We start from the raw sequence: 15,217 nt of genomic DNA, 5'->3' as shown, positions 1-15,217 counted from the left end.
TTTTGAAATGGACTCATACTGATTTTTAATACTTGTAATTAAATTATTAAAGCAAAAAAAAAAAAGCATTTAAGTTAAAAAAAAAACAAGAAAAAATACAGAGCCCCTAAAGGAACATAGAAGTAAAATAAAAACTAGTACTCCATGTTTGGGGAAAAAGCAGACTAAAAACAAAAACAAAAAAGCTTTTTAGCAGAACAGAAAAAAAAGGGAAAAAATACTCAAGATACAAAAATTCTATAAAGAGAGCAACACAGAACTTAATCTGAAAATGTCTAAAAAGACCAATATACAAAATAATATATATCTTTTATTTTACAAATAAAATAAAACAATAGATAATTCCTAAATAATACATACATTTGAATAGCAAACATGTCAGAACTACAAAATGTAACAAGAATATCAACATAAGATAAGTAAAAAAGAGAAAATTGTAAACAAACAACTAAGAATTCACACTTTTTTTCTGATCCTTCTTTGAATTTTTCTATTTAAGGTGAATTCGGGAAACTGTAGTAAAGCTGTTCAGTAAAATTCCTCCTGTTTCCCCATTTAACAGTCTGTATATTTCATACTTACAGAAAACCCATGTTTGCTGTGTTAAACATCACAAAAACATAAAACATGTCACTAACTTATCACAGGTTCGTTCAAAACAAGCACGCTGGTACTTCCACAAAGACATACACTTTGACCTCATGGAGGTGAAGGCCAGAGCTGATCTGAACTGTTTACATTTAATCTAATCTCCAGTTGAACTGGAGTCACTGGTTTGTTTTTAATGTCTGAAGTTTAAATCGTCTTTTCAAGAGAGATGAAATCATCTGATGGCTGATGGTTTTGATACCTTAAATCAGTGGTCTCCAACCTTTTTAATGGTTCAATGTCAGACAATATTTTACACGGACCGGTCTGAACGGCGCCAAAGTTGGCGTTTAACGTTTTTGTGGCTTCTGGTTTCAGAAAAATCAATTTTTCACATGAAAAACTTTAGTAAAAAACTGAAAACATGAATAATTTCTTTTTTCAGATGATGATTACGGAAAATTTTTCATTTATAATAGTTGTTTCTGATAGATCATCTTTCACAGCAAAAAGATTGATCATATTTTATTTTTATATAAACCTTAGGGTTCCACATATATGCCGAATTGTGGTGCAGACATAGCAACACCAGACACACCAATTAATTTTAAAATCATAGATGCTGAATATTTATATGAATTTTTGTGCCAGAAATTATATGCAGATCTCTGAAATTTTAATATAAAATTCATATAAAATGTCTATAGTGTATAATTGCAAACTAAAGTGGTGTGTCTGATCATGGGGTGCCAGTGACACAATTAAGCATATGTTTTATCTCTTTGGATCACGTGGTTTGGGAGCTACTGAAAAAAATGGCCAGAATTCATGTGCGAACCTATGAAATTTTAAAAGATTTAAGATTTAATAAAAAATATTCAGCATCTATGATTGTAAAATAAATTGTTGTGTCTGGTGTTGGTATGTCAGTACCAAAATTTGGCATATGTTTGGAATCATCAGATCAAATGATTTGGAAGCTATTGAAAAAAATCACAATTTTAACTTCAAACAATTTTTTTTAGGAAAACATTGCAAAATAAATAAGATTGTTTAAATACAAGATGAGGAAATGTTTCATTTTAATTTTCTTTTTCTTTTTTGCAAAGCATTTCGTTTTAGGTTTGATCTAAAATCTTCGCCATATTATGCACTTCTTAATTTGTTGACGGTCCCTATGATACACCACTGTGGATACGGGTTGAATGTCTTTCTAATATCCAACCTAAAACTAACTTCAGCGCTGTCCTTTTCCCCCACTTTAAACAGACAAACGTGTGATGTAAGTCAACTCCCAGGTTCAACGTCATGAGGAGTCCATATGTGGTCTGTGCAGCCGAGTCGCCCCAAAGTAGGTCAGCGGTGGTGGGATGGGATTAATTGTTTATCACAGAACTTGTAGATTCTGACAGAGAGGTCGCCCGCTGCTCTAATAAATCCTTGTTCTCGTTTGGTGTCCGTGGAAACAGCCCAACTCAGACACAGACTATAGTTTCTGTTTATTGGGGGTAAATAAACTACATAAAAAAGAAAAGAACTTACTGTTCTGATCTACCAGTCATGTTCCAGTTTACAATGACCCAGTTCAATAGATTATGACATCAATGCAGAACTATAAATCTCTATAAGAGGGAGTGTGTTTGTGTGTGGCTGTCATTGGACCAACGAAGCAAAAAAAAAAACAAACAAACATAAAAGTCTAATTTAATACATAGGCTATGAGGGGTATTACTTTAGAAGTTTCTTTATATCATGTGTATTAATATCGTTTTATTCTCCCACCCATGGACATTTCAAGTTGCATTACAGGCAACTCATCGTGCTAACAATTCATAAAGTGTATCTTACTGTTTAATATATCATTGAATATATTATTGAATCAACTACAAGCATTTACAAAATTAGGGTCAAGAAATGTAAATACAATTTAAAAAAAAACTATAAAGAGTCATTTTTACTGATTTCAACTCAATCTGCAGCATGCAACAACAGCTCCAACTACAACAAATCGAATCTTTCTGCACAATATTGCCATCTGCCATAAAATACTGGATTGATATTGACTGATATGCAAAGCCATTACTCCACTTGACACAGTTGAAAAGGTATTTCTAGGTCTTATCTAATGACAAGGTCATTCCTTTTTAAGTTTCTTGAGACTTGAAGGATCAAAGTTAGAATCTTTTTGAATGTTTGGAGTATGGATTATGGATTGACTCAAGCGCCAGACCCACACAAAAGCCTTCAGAGGGCTGGTAGAAAGCATCCTCACCAGCGGACTAACGGCTTGGTTTGGAAACACCACCATGAAAGAGTAGAAGATTCTGCATCAACACAGCTGGAAAAGCCATTGGTTGCAACCTTCCGTCCATCGAAACCCTTTATAAACAACACAGCAGGAGGACAGCGGTGAAGATCATCAGGGACAGACACCACCCTCCCCACGCACTGATGCAGTGTGTGGACTCAGGTCACAACCTCAGACGCCGCAGGTCTGAAAGCATCCACGCACACACCACACGCTTTCACAACAGCTTCTTCCCAGCTGCAGTCAGAATACTAGAACAGGACATAAGAGAGGGAAGACTGTACTGGACTGAACTGAACTGAACTGAACCACACAACATGCTAACCAGCCGGGACACTAAGTGCAGTGAACAATTAACATCAACAGTATGTCAAACACATGACAAAAGTGCAATAATGAAAAGGTTGGGTTGCTGCAATGTCTTATATTTTACAGTTTTGTATTTTTACTTTATATTTTTATTTTTACTTTACTCTTCTCTTTCTTAAAGTTTTTTCCTCATCTTATTTATGAACCTTGTTAGTTTTGTTATTTTGTCGTCCTTCTGTAATTACCCTGACTTGAGAGCTGCCTAAGAAAAATTCCAGTGTCTTTCATGTACAAATGACAATAAACCCCTTAAACATATAAAAAAAGAGAGTGCTTTAAAAATAAATTTGTGGACTACAGCCTAAACGATTGCTGTATTTACTTGGTTAGTCTCTATAAGCAGTCTAGTGTCTCTGATGTACTGAATGTAAAAAGAATAAACACTAGATTTGGTCTGCACTCTTTATAATTACAACCTGAAACCAAATGATTACGGAATTTTCAAGGTTGTAGTTTTTCCCACTGTAAGGAAAATTTATCACCACAAGTTATAATAGCGTTCCAAAAGTTTGGATGTGCAAAATACATGCTAAAATAAAATATATCCAACATTAAATAATACATTTAAAACAGTTTAGTGTCAAACTTTAAGCTGAAAGTTTTTTGTTTTTTTTTAGACGTTTGAGTTCCTAATGAAATCACATTTGCATTTGGCACTACAATAAATGTATATTTGAATATATCATATAAGCAATAGATACCCATAATAATATTAGCAACTACAGCTAACAAATTAGCAATATTAGATTCATACAAAGTTCTTGTACAATGTAAAAAATGTCATAATCAACCACCTTTCAAAAGGAAAAACGTGATGCAAAGCCTGAGTACATAAAAAAAGATCTTTTTAAAACGAAAATGTGTCTATTGTGATTATTTAACTCTTCGTTGCAATGTTCTATCTTTTTTTTTATAATGAGCCTATAGAATTTCTGTCCCACAAACGTCTCAGTGGGAAAAAAACAACATTTTCCGAAGGTCCGTGAATGCAACACCATTCAGAAAAAGTTCTGGTTGTTGTTCTACACTGCACCTTCAAATCTGATTTTTACCTTCCGGACAGTCTTCTACTGATAAATAAACGGCGAAAACAGAGGGGGAAAAAGACAAAAACGTTCATAAAAACTCTTGAGTAACACGCATTTGTCCTAAAGTTCATGCGTCCATCAATCATTTACATCCCTCCTTCGTGTTGACAAATAGAAGATTAGCGGGAATCAATAGTACAGCCTGCATGAGTCACATGTTGTTCACGTTTGCTCAGAGACTTTTTCCAAATCATCAGTTTTTGTGTGAATCAGCTGTTTTTAGATCACTTCGGTTCTACATCCCACCGCCTTGAAGCTTATCGTAACCGCCGCTGTCCGCATTTGAACGCCACACCTGCTCCTCCCGCCCTCCGGCTGCCCACAAGCCGACCCAAGGCTCCGTACACCCGCCGCCGCCGCACAGAGAGGATGGGGTCCGCTGGCCGTCTGCTCGCCGTGCAGCTGCTGCTGCTGCTGGTGCATCCGTCTGCCGGCTTCTGGATCATGAACGTCGTCTTCCCTCCGAACAGCAGAGTCAAGGAGACGAGCAACAACAACACATCCCCACTCATCATCGGTACGTCCAGTCTCACTAATCACTGACACTTCAGGAAAACAACGCAAAATACATTTTTATGTAGCCTAAAATTATAAGGGGATCATAAACACGATCAGTTTACAACAGACTGCAAATGTCCTAAACCAATTAAAGATCACCATTCAGCCTTATCTTCAACATCAATTCTCTTTAATTCTAAAAAATCTTTTTGTGTGGTTTCAAAGTTGGGAGCAAAGGTGAATGTTCATTTTTTTAAACGTATAAAACCAAAATTACATCGGTTTTCTGCTGATGAGATCCAAAAAAATGACGTGAAATCAAAATAGATTATGACATCCTGTAAACAAAGAGTAATTCAAAGGATAATGGTTTTTTTTTAATCCTAGTATTGAAAATTTAACCAGAATAGCACTTTGACACAGATGACACTTTTATTGTTTCATTTTTATTTTTAAAAACATTTAAACTTTGTTGTAAATTTAAAACCGGATTTTAAATCCAACTTTTCAAGTTGAGAAAAACTACAATCCTCCAAATTTTTATATTAACAATTACCAAAACTTATATTTTTGTTTTCATGCTATAAAGGTGGGCGTGCCAAATTTAATTAAACTATGGTTGGTAATTAAATTAAAGTACAAAAACCTTAAGATGTGCAAAAAACATCATAGTTGCCATAGATATATAAGTCATGAGGGTCATCTGTTTATTTAATCCTAATGTCTGTATTTTTTTCATTTTTTTTGTCTGCTGGATAAATAATTATATTTTCTCTCAAATATATCTTAGTTGACTGTAAAAACCCTACAATTTTTTAAAATAATGTAGAATTTAATCCCCGATCTATTGTAGTTTACATCGTGTTACAGTGTAATAGCCATACAGGTCATTGCTATTAAAACGTCTGCAGAACACTCCATCCAACACTATTATTCACTTTATACCAATAAAACATCACGTTCTTCAAGTGAAGGAGAGTTTTCCTGAACCTACAGTTGTAAAACAAAGATTTGGGACTGTGTTGGAATCTGACAGAGGTTTGGATCATGACATGACGACGCCTGAATGTGGCCAAGTTCACAGATAAGAGCTGCTGCTCACGTGTTCAGGCCACTGAATTCTTAGTATCCCCCCAAACTACTCCAAGCAGAGCAGCTTGGTGTAAAAAGTCAGCCTCGTTTTTGCCACAAAGTTTAATTTGGCAGAAATTTTTTTTTAAGAAAAAGCTTTGTCTAACACACAAAATGAAACTCTGAAAGGTTCAAAGTGTTTTTGCATTTAATAAAAGCATTGTTTTTAAAATGTACACAAGGGAAAAAGGTTAAAACAACAATTTGCTCTATCACTTTATATTAATGAGAACATAAAGAAAGGATTTATCATCAAAAACGTTGCCTTGCTTTTAAAAAATATTTCAACAAATTTTAAAACAAATTAGCTCAAACATCTATACCTTCTGTATAAATTTATACCCTTTATTATATACATTATTCATTTAATTCAAAACTCTCCTTTGACTTACACAATATTTATAGTTACAACTATGTTCAGTATTTTCCCAAATGTAAAATCAATAGTTTAAAATTTGAAATGTACTTTTTTTTTTTTTAATTTCCTGCTTAAACTGCGATACAAGATTTTGTTTGACAAACCAAGCTTTTCTAAATTAAAGTTCCTTGAAAGCAAAGTGTCACGTTCCTTCAATGAGTTCATCTTTACAACCACGTTCCTGCATTTGTGCTTTAATACTTCTTTTGCTCTCGTTTTTTTTTTTGAGTGAGTGTGTTTCCTTCCATTATTCATTGCATATTTTTTACATTAGCGGAGTCAGCCATCTGCCAACTCGGTCAGTCGAGGGTTCAATTTCCAGATATGGAAGCCAGTGTGTTTGTGAGAAAAACATCAAATGCCACCTATTGTATTTCCAAACTGACAGAAATCTGTTAGTCGGTTTGTATAAAAGTGTCTGCTTTACCTATTGTAAAATATGACATGTGACACTTGAACACTGACCAAAGTGGCAGTTTTTCATGGCTTTCCTTCATCTTCTTGTTCAACTTCAACAGTTTCCACCCTTTGTCCTCCAGCTTCTATGGGTCTTTGTGTCTATTCATTTTGAACAGCATTCATGGGATTAAGGCCAAGTTAAAAAAAAGGGCTGCTTTACAGTCTGCTGGAGCCTTAAATATGTTTGATAGGGTTGAGGTATGGCTCTTTGTGGGAGTGTGGGTCTGTTGGAATGCAGAAGTCTTATGACTGACCTTGAAAGAAAGCAATGAACCAAGTTCTCTCTGCATTAGGCCTGCACAATATACCGCAAATTTATCGTTATCGCGACATTAAGCCGTGCAATATGCATACCGCAAAAGACGGCGAAAATCGCAATAAATGGTTACCTTAAATGTGCTAAAACAAACTCATGGCAGCTTGAAATATTGAACAAATGAAATAAATCCCTTTATGCATTTCAAGCAATTCAACCAATCGGAAGGATCCGTTTACGTTGTTGATCAATCAGATGAGCCCTTTTATGTTTGATGTTTGCCTCCTACGTCGACAAGGGTCAGTTGGAGTATAATTTTTAAACTGTTGCATTGAAATGGAAATGATGTTTTTGGTTGTTTTGCTATTTGTTTATATACCGCGAATTATATCGTTATCGCAATATTAATCACCAATATTGCATATCGCGAGTTTTTCTCATATCGTGCAGCCCTACTCTGCATTAATGGTCTTGCTGTGGCTCATTTTAGTGCGATGAGTTCAAATACCTGTTATGAACTTGAAAAAAACGAATGAAGGGATACCACATAATTGAATTTCAGTTTTTCTTGGACTATTCATTCCTGGCTTATGAAGCAAAGTCAAAGCTCAGGCCACTTGATGAAGCTCAGAGGTCAGGGATGAGCCAAATGAGGTGAAGCAGGTTAGTCAAACATCAGCCTTGGAGATCCACCTCCTCCTTTTCAGCTTTCCCCTACTTTACTCATAACTTGCATGTGTGTTTTGAACCTGGAATCCCCAAAACTAATTAATCCAAGAGTGAGATAGAGAGGCAGATGTTTAACGAGGTTTCACTATTGATTCCATCTGTGGAGACTACTGGATGAATTTCTACCTGAAAGGACCTACTGTCTCAGACCCAGGACCTGCAGATAGGATCAAACCCCATGTCTGGTTTATGAACTCCTCACTAGCTGCCTAAAATGTCTGGATAAAAGGACAATTGACATGTGGATATTGTGATCACTGCCTTTTATTGTCTATGACACTTAACATTTATCTGTGTTTTCAGTACCAGGAAGTTTGGGGAACCGTCTGGAAGCCAAAATAGACAAACCAGCTTTGGTCCACTGGATGTGCTTCAAGAAGTCCGACCACTGGTTTCCTATCTGGATCGACCTGAACATGTTCATGCCGATCGGCGTGGACTGCTGGATTGATAACATCAGGTAAAGATAAACACTTCTACGTCTTTACCTTGTTGATTTTGGCAGAAGTCATCATTTCTGATTCTTTATCGTTACTTCAGACATTTTTATGCTAGTTGCTGTCTTGAATTGTTGTGGTCAACCCAAAACACAGAAGAATTTTGGCAGAAACTAAACATTTTAATAAATATAAAAACGACAAAACCAAAGAAACAAATCTGACAACAGTTAACTTGACATGGATCAACTGAAAAGCAGAAGGATGGTAAAAACGAGTGAAAACTTGGACTAGGTGTGCAGTGACAGAAGGATCTCTGTCCTGTCTATGAATGTTCGAGCGACTGCTTCCAATGAAAAGTGTATTTAAACACGCGCATGCATGTTTTGGCCTTCTGGGTTTCAAACTTGTACATTCATGCATCCCTACGCAAGTTTTTGAGTCAGTTTTTGGACTCTACGTACAAAAAGCACAACAATTGAACATGCGCTGAAATTTAAACTTGTTGAACTTTGACCAATCACATTTGGTAGTGACATGTGGGTAGCGTCCTCTTCAACTCACAGTAGTGTCAAATGTTTAATCATAGAGGAAAAATTGCAGTTTGTGCCCAGCTGGAATTATACTGTACGAAACCAAGTTTCATGAAGAAAAAGCCTGGAACAAGAGTCACGTGATTTGCACCACTTCACTATTTCGCACCAAGGCTCTTCCAACTACAAGTGCTAGTATCGAGTAGTGCCAGACCCGTGTGAACACAGTATGCTAAAAAGCCGGTTCAAAAACCGTTCTTGAGCATGCCACACATGCCCAGTGTGTATGTAGCTTCAGAGACAGATGTCCAGAGAAGGGGGTGGTCCCAGCAACCCTCCTTGGGTCGCCTCATGAATTGAAGCGACCGCAGTGACCTCCCCCTTACGAACAGGCGGGACGGTGCAGATTCATTTGGATTGGTGTGGCCATTCTTCTGCTGGGTCCAGGGTGGCCGGGTCATTGGGGATGGGGGAACATAGTACAATGAATAAACTTAAGCTTGACCAAATTATGAAACCTTCAAAGCAACAGCTTCAATCTCCCATGATCACACGCATGTACTTCCTGAGTAGTGTCAATGTTCACGAGTGTTTTCCTACAGACTTGTTTATAACAAGACAACCCGGCGATCCTCCAATTCACCTGGGGTGCAGGTGAGAGTACCTGGATTTGGGGAAACCTATACCATAGAGTTTCTGGACTACAACAACTTAGCTGGTGAGAAAATGAGCTTTTTACTGTAGTATTAAGAGCTCCATTGTGTGCATTTATGAGAAAAGGAATTTTTGTGGTTTTAGTAGAAGTGATTCTATGATATAAAACTGTATCAATCTTTCTTTTTTAAGTCCTTTCAGGTTTTTCTGCTGTTCTTTGCAGGTTATTTTCATTCTATGGTGGAGCATTTGGTCAATGTAGGTTACGTCCGCAATGAGACTGTCCGTGGCGCTCCGTACGACTGGAGATTAGCTCCAAGTAAGTATCAGATTGACATATGCTGCTGGTGCTTTACATCCATAACACATTTTTTATTGGACCCCTTTTTAATCTAAAGAGTAAATGTAAATTTGGAGGTTGGGCCCTGTACACGTGTTAGCATTGCAAAAGTGACAAGTGTACAAAAGGGCTTGAGCTGGGATGATCACAAAAAATGACAGTATGATAATGAATAGTTTCTGTAAATGCTAAAGAACTTAATACACCATAGAGTGGACGAAGCTTTCAATCTGTGGGTTATTAGGCTTTAATTCAAACAGAATGGATAGAATCAGATAAACTGTTGCTAATAAATGCAGTAATCTAAGCAGAGAGTTTGACACTAATAATAAAGAATTATGTTTTTCGTTGTGGGCTGCAACGTGGTGTAGTGGTTAGCACTCTGGCCTCACAATGAGAGAAGGTTCAAATCTTGGCTTGGTCCTTTCTGTCTGGAGTTTAGATGTTCTCCTCCTGCATGGTTGAGTTTTCTCCAGGCACTCTTGGCTTCCTCCCACAGTCAAAAACATGGTTCATGGGTTACTGTAATTGGCTTGCTCTAAATTACCCTTTTAGGTGTGAATGTGACTGTGTGTGGTTGTCTGTGGCAAAATGTCTAACAGTAGCTGGGTAGGCTCCAGCATCCCTGTAGCTCTGAATGGGAAGAAGTGGGTATAGATGGATAAATGATCCCAGATCAGATCATTTTTTTTACAGACCAGCTGGTACGAGGCTGAACTTGTCCTCCAAGTTTTGTAGATTCAATTTTGCTTAAGTTTTAAGGAAAAAGTTTATCTTCATCCTCTAAAAAATACTTGCAGTCGGTTTAAACTGTCTTTGTGAACTAAAATATGATAAAGACTTTTCTTTAACCATCAACGTCAAAGCTAAAAACCAGATGTTAACTTCAGCTTTGTCTGACTTTGAAGCTGTGACGGATAAACGCAACAGAATAAAATAATACAACTGTCTGTTTTTTTAACATACATTAATAAATGTGAAACCATTTTTTTATATCAATGTTATATTGTATTTTATCAACTTTGTTAGCTTGGAGATTTCCAGGTAGTGGTCGAATCAGCCAAATGTAGTTAGAAGCGTGACCGAAACGAGCGAGTCAGGAGTTTTTCATTGACAGATGTGATGGAGAGAATCCGTCAGTTTTTCAAAATAAAATTTCCTTTAGAATCATATAATAAATAAAACAGAAGTACTGGTAGTGTAAGTGATATCGTTTTTTTCTTCTCTGTGGCCAAGTGACCCATGGGGCCTAGGGGTTGGGGACCACTGGTTTGGTGAATTTATTAGACAGGGGTGAATATTTCTGACCTCAAGGCCAATGTGTTCGCATAAGAAAACAAGAAAACATGGACAACTTTGTCTATAATTAAACTATGTTGCCTGAAAGACTGATTATGTCCAGAATTCCTGTACTTTCGTTCCAAGTCTGGAGTCGCTGGTCCATTGGACTGTCAGCAAACTTAGAATATGGCCACAGTGTTGGGCTTGATCATTAAATTGGATTCTTGTTAGGAAATTGCTCAAAATATCTGCACTTATTGTTTAGCTCCACCAATCTGAACATGCACCACCCACTCTTCTACCTTATCTGGACTCAAACGCTTTGTTTACTCCCCTGCATGCAAGATAACTCATCAGTTAAAGACTCAACAACTGCAATGAAAAAAACACAAAAACAACACGATCATTGGGACCAGAATCCTAAATTTACAGAAACACCCTAGTTACCCAGAAATTATAAACTTATTTTGTTTCTGGCCAATTTAAAAAGATTTACTCACTATTCTAAAATCTTCTTTTTGCCCTTTTTTTCTCCACAGATGAGAACTCGGAATACTTCATAAGGCTGCAGGAGCTGGTGGAGGAGATGTATAACCAGTATCAGAAACCAGTTTACCTGCTGGGGCACAGCATGGGTGGACACTACGTCCTTTACTTCCTCAACAACCAGCCTCAGGCCTGGAAGGATACATACATCAGAGGCTTCATTTCCCTGGGAGCACCATGGGGTGGCGCTGTTAAAGTACTTAGAGTCATGACTTCAGGTATAGAATAAATCCTACACAACACCGTGGGCACAGGTCGGGGATGCCTAGGCAGCCCAGCTGTAGGATCTGCCTGATTTTCTATTATAAAGCTGTCCGTTCTAAATGTTCACAGGTAACAACGATGGCATCCCAATGCTTTCTAACATTAAACTCCGTGAGGAGCAGAGGATGATGACAACCAATCCTTGGATGCTACCATCTGAGGATGCCTGGCCAAAGGACCATGTCTTCATCTCCACGCCATCAGTGAACTACACAAACCAGGACTACAAGCGCTTATTCACGGACATTGACTTTGAGAATGGCTGGTAATTTATTGCTCTTTTTTTTATGTTGTTATCAGACTGCTGCATCAGGCCATAGTCACACCTGACCTTATGGATACATACAGGCTGTCTGCGGGCGAAAAATGGGAAAACCTGTACGGGGCACACATGTGGCCAACAGGAAATATCAAGGTTGTAGTCCACGCTCTGAACCGATAGAGTGAAAATGTTCGTGCACATTTTTTTCAATGGGCATGCTGTGGGCGTCGGGTTGTAGCAAACTCGTAAACAACACACTAGGGTACGTAAGGGTGAAGTAGGTGAAACATTGGGTACAGCATATGGATATTTCACCCCCACCCCTGCCCCAAACCATGCGCACTATGAACTGCATTGGTGCAGTTCAAGTGACAAGTGCATGCTCCACTTGTGCATTTCTTGCGTGCAGCCTGTTAGAAATGAGGAAATTAAGCAATCAGAGAATTATGTGTGTGGACATCGTGCAGGGCATCCTACAGGCACTTGCATATCACCAGCACACCCCATGTGTGGAGCATTTGCGCACACTCAATAAGAAGCCAGTGCGCACCTTATTAATGAGTTGAGTCTCTTGAACGGGCACCAACAGCATCACCTTACATCATAGGGGCGTCCAACTAACATTATCCTTACAAATACTTCACTATACGTTTACCACAAGCACAACAATTGAAGCTGCCTTATAATCCTCAATGGAGATGCAAGACACACTTGCGCTCCCTTTAAGATGTGGCCCCTCCTGATAGGGTCAAACAACCCAAGAGCCCATTGCGTCCGTGCTGGTCAACCCCTCGTATGGGTTCATGTGACTAAGGCATAAAACAGTTCTGGCTTTTTTCTACAACTGAAATGTATTTTATCTGTGTTTGCCTACAGGCACATGTGGGAAGACACCAAGAACCTGACTGGTGCTCTCCACCCGCCTGGCGTTGAGGTGTGGTGCATGTACGGCGTCGGGCTTCCAACTCCTGTGACGCATATTTATGATGAAGATTTTCCAAATGCAGACCCGGTGGACTATGTTTATGCCGACGGGGATGACACAGTGGACAGCTTTAGCATGAGTCTGTGCAAACGCTGGGAGGGCCAGCAGGAGAAGCCAGTCCATGTGACGGAGTACAGAGGACTGGCCCATCTAGACATGGTGTTCCACGAAAAAGTGCTCCATCAAATCCAGCAAATCCTGGAGGGCAAATCAGACGTCCCCAAGGAAATTGATGTACGATTGGATTAACAAGCGCACAAGAAAATGCAGTAGTTCAAAAAAATTCTGTTTGAGTTTTTTGTCAGTTTTAGTGTCAAAATAAAAACAATGTTACATTGCTTCTTTATGCTGAAGTAGGAGCACCATGTCAAATCCATTTGGATGAAGAAAAGTTGGATAGGGGTGTTATATTTTGATTTTAACAGTCTTGGTTTTAAATATGTTTAAAACCTATGAAAAAGTAACTTTAAAATTACTGTCCTGACTTTAGCAGTGGCATGCCACATCTCTCTGTAGCATCAGTTGAAGCCCAATTACATTTTTCATTATTTGTGTTTTGTAAAGATTTTTAATCTGAGTATTTTCAAATGTTATTCCACTCGTCTGTCCAACAGTGACAAAACAAAGTTATAATGTACCTTAAAGAGAATGCTAATGTAGCACGCCACGCTAAAAAACACATGCTATTATGTTTTGTCCGCCTAATACTAGATGACATAAAAAAAGACTTTTAGCATAATGTGAAACTGTACATCTCATTAATAATAGTCTGTATTTTGTTTTTTATGTTGGCCCTCTTATGTTGTGTCTGTGTTGCCTCATCACAATGTGATTTTAAATTTTGTATTTGTAATTGACGCCCGATCTCTTGTAAAGGTTGCTGCACGCACAGCTTTTTGCTTGCTTTTATCATAAATGTTTCCTTTAGGATTTATTTGTTTGTAAAATACAGAACTGTTTTTACATTCAGCCTGGTAGAGTAAATTAACGTCTTGAGACCTGGCGTCCACAGACAACACATTGTGGCTTTTATTTTCACTGTTGTTCATCAGAATCAGAATCACTTTATTTGCCAAGTACAGCACATGTACAGGGAATTTGACTTTAGTTACTTGTGCTCTTGTGCAATTCATGTTCATTCATTAATGTTCATTCTGATTACTTACTCTTGAGGCCCTGGGACTATGAAAAAAAAGGATACCAATCAAGAGTTCGGGTCTCAAGAGGTTAAACCTCCAATTCTTCTTATCGTCTTTACATGATGTAAATGTTGATATATTTCTGGTAAATCTCTTCAAAAACAAGTGTTTTTACATGTACTCTGTGTTTTATCTAAATTATACACCACTTTCTCGGTTTGAAGAATCAGAAAAAGCAGAAAGATTTTTTTTTTACTATCTCAAAAAGCTTAAACCTAAGAGTTTGTTAGACTTAATCACTTTTCACAGGTTGCCTCTTTTGTAATACATTATTGCAACACTGAATGTCAAACATTCACATGATGCAACACTGGCTCTCAGAGGCTAAGACAATGTAATGAAAGAACACGATCAGGAGACTAACCCCACACAAGAGTTTGAGATAAAAATGACACGTGAAAACTGAAAAAAAAAGAAATCACTTTTCAATATGGTTTTTGTACACAAACAGCTAAAAGACTGTAGTATGAGCTGCATTTACTCTCACTATGTAGGAAACTTAATTTTAAAGCTACACTGCTTTTAACATAGGCCTTAATTTACCATTCTAAATGATAAAATTATATTACTTTTTTTTGGTCTGATAGTTCTGAGAGGAAGACATGATTCATTGCATCAATGCCATACTTTACTTTAACAAAGTAGAGTAGAGAAAATATGCAAATGTTATGCTTCATGTTATCTTTAGTTACTCTTTACTAAGAAATATGTTGACTACAATCCATTTTTCCCCTGTTCAGTAGTGATTTGATTATATTCTCTGATCATTTCTTATTTTTTCTGTGCATTTAACATCTGTTTATGTTTTAACAGAAAAGGCACAGGTATAACTGCTAACCAACCAAATAATAATAAAAACAATCTTACAAACT

The 15,217-nt window shown here is 37.5% G+C and overlaps 1 protein-coding gene across 1 annotated transcript; it reads left to right on the top strand.

Annotated features, from left to right (window-relative positions):
- The first annotated feature begins 4,470 nt into the window (after window positions 1-4,470).
- Window positions 4,471-14,450, top strand: lcat (lecithin-cholesterol acyltransferase). Its single transcript, XM_004069739.5, has 7 exons — window positions 4,471-4,870; window positions 8,148-8,304; window positions 9,417-9,532; window positions 9,692-9,787; window positions 11,629-11,853; window positions 11,969-12,164; window positions 13,038-14,450. The coding sequence occupies exons 1-7, from the start codon at window positions 4,723-4,725 to the stop codon at window positions 13,393-13,395; spliced, it is 1,296 nt and encodes a 431-aa protein (XP_004069787.1). The 5' UTR covers window positions 4,471-4,722; the 3' UTR covers window positions 13,396-14,450.
- The last annotated feature ends 767 nt before the right edge of the window (window positions 14,451-15,217 follow it).

Source organism: Oryzias latipes, chromosome 6, assembly GCF_053564925.1.
Source record: "Oryzias latipes strain Hd-rR chromosome 6, Olatipes_Hd-rR_3.1".
NCBI lineage: Eukaryota > Metazoa > Chordata > Actinopteri > Beloniformes > Adrianichthyidae > Oryzias > Oryzias latipes.
The sequence above is the reverse complement of the archived record's forward strand: the minus strand, read 5'-3'. Positions and strand labels throughout refer to the sequence as shown.

Bases quoted from the DNA above. Each gene is read 5' to 3' on its own strand.
- lcat (XM_004069739.5), top strand. From the start codon at position 4,723: ATGGGGTCCGCTGGCCGTCTGCTCGCCGTGCAGCTGCTGCTGCTGCTG. The intron at 11,854-11,968 runs GTATAGAATAAA...AAATGTTCACAG, and splicing joins ACTTAGAGTCATGACTTCAG to GTAACAACGATGGCATCCCA. The intron at 12,165-13,037 runs GTAATTTATTGC...GTTTGCCTACAG, and splicing joins ATTGACTTTGAGAATGGCTG to GCACATGTGGGAAGACACCA.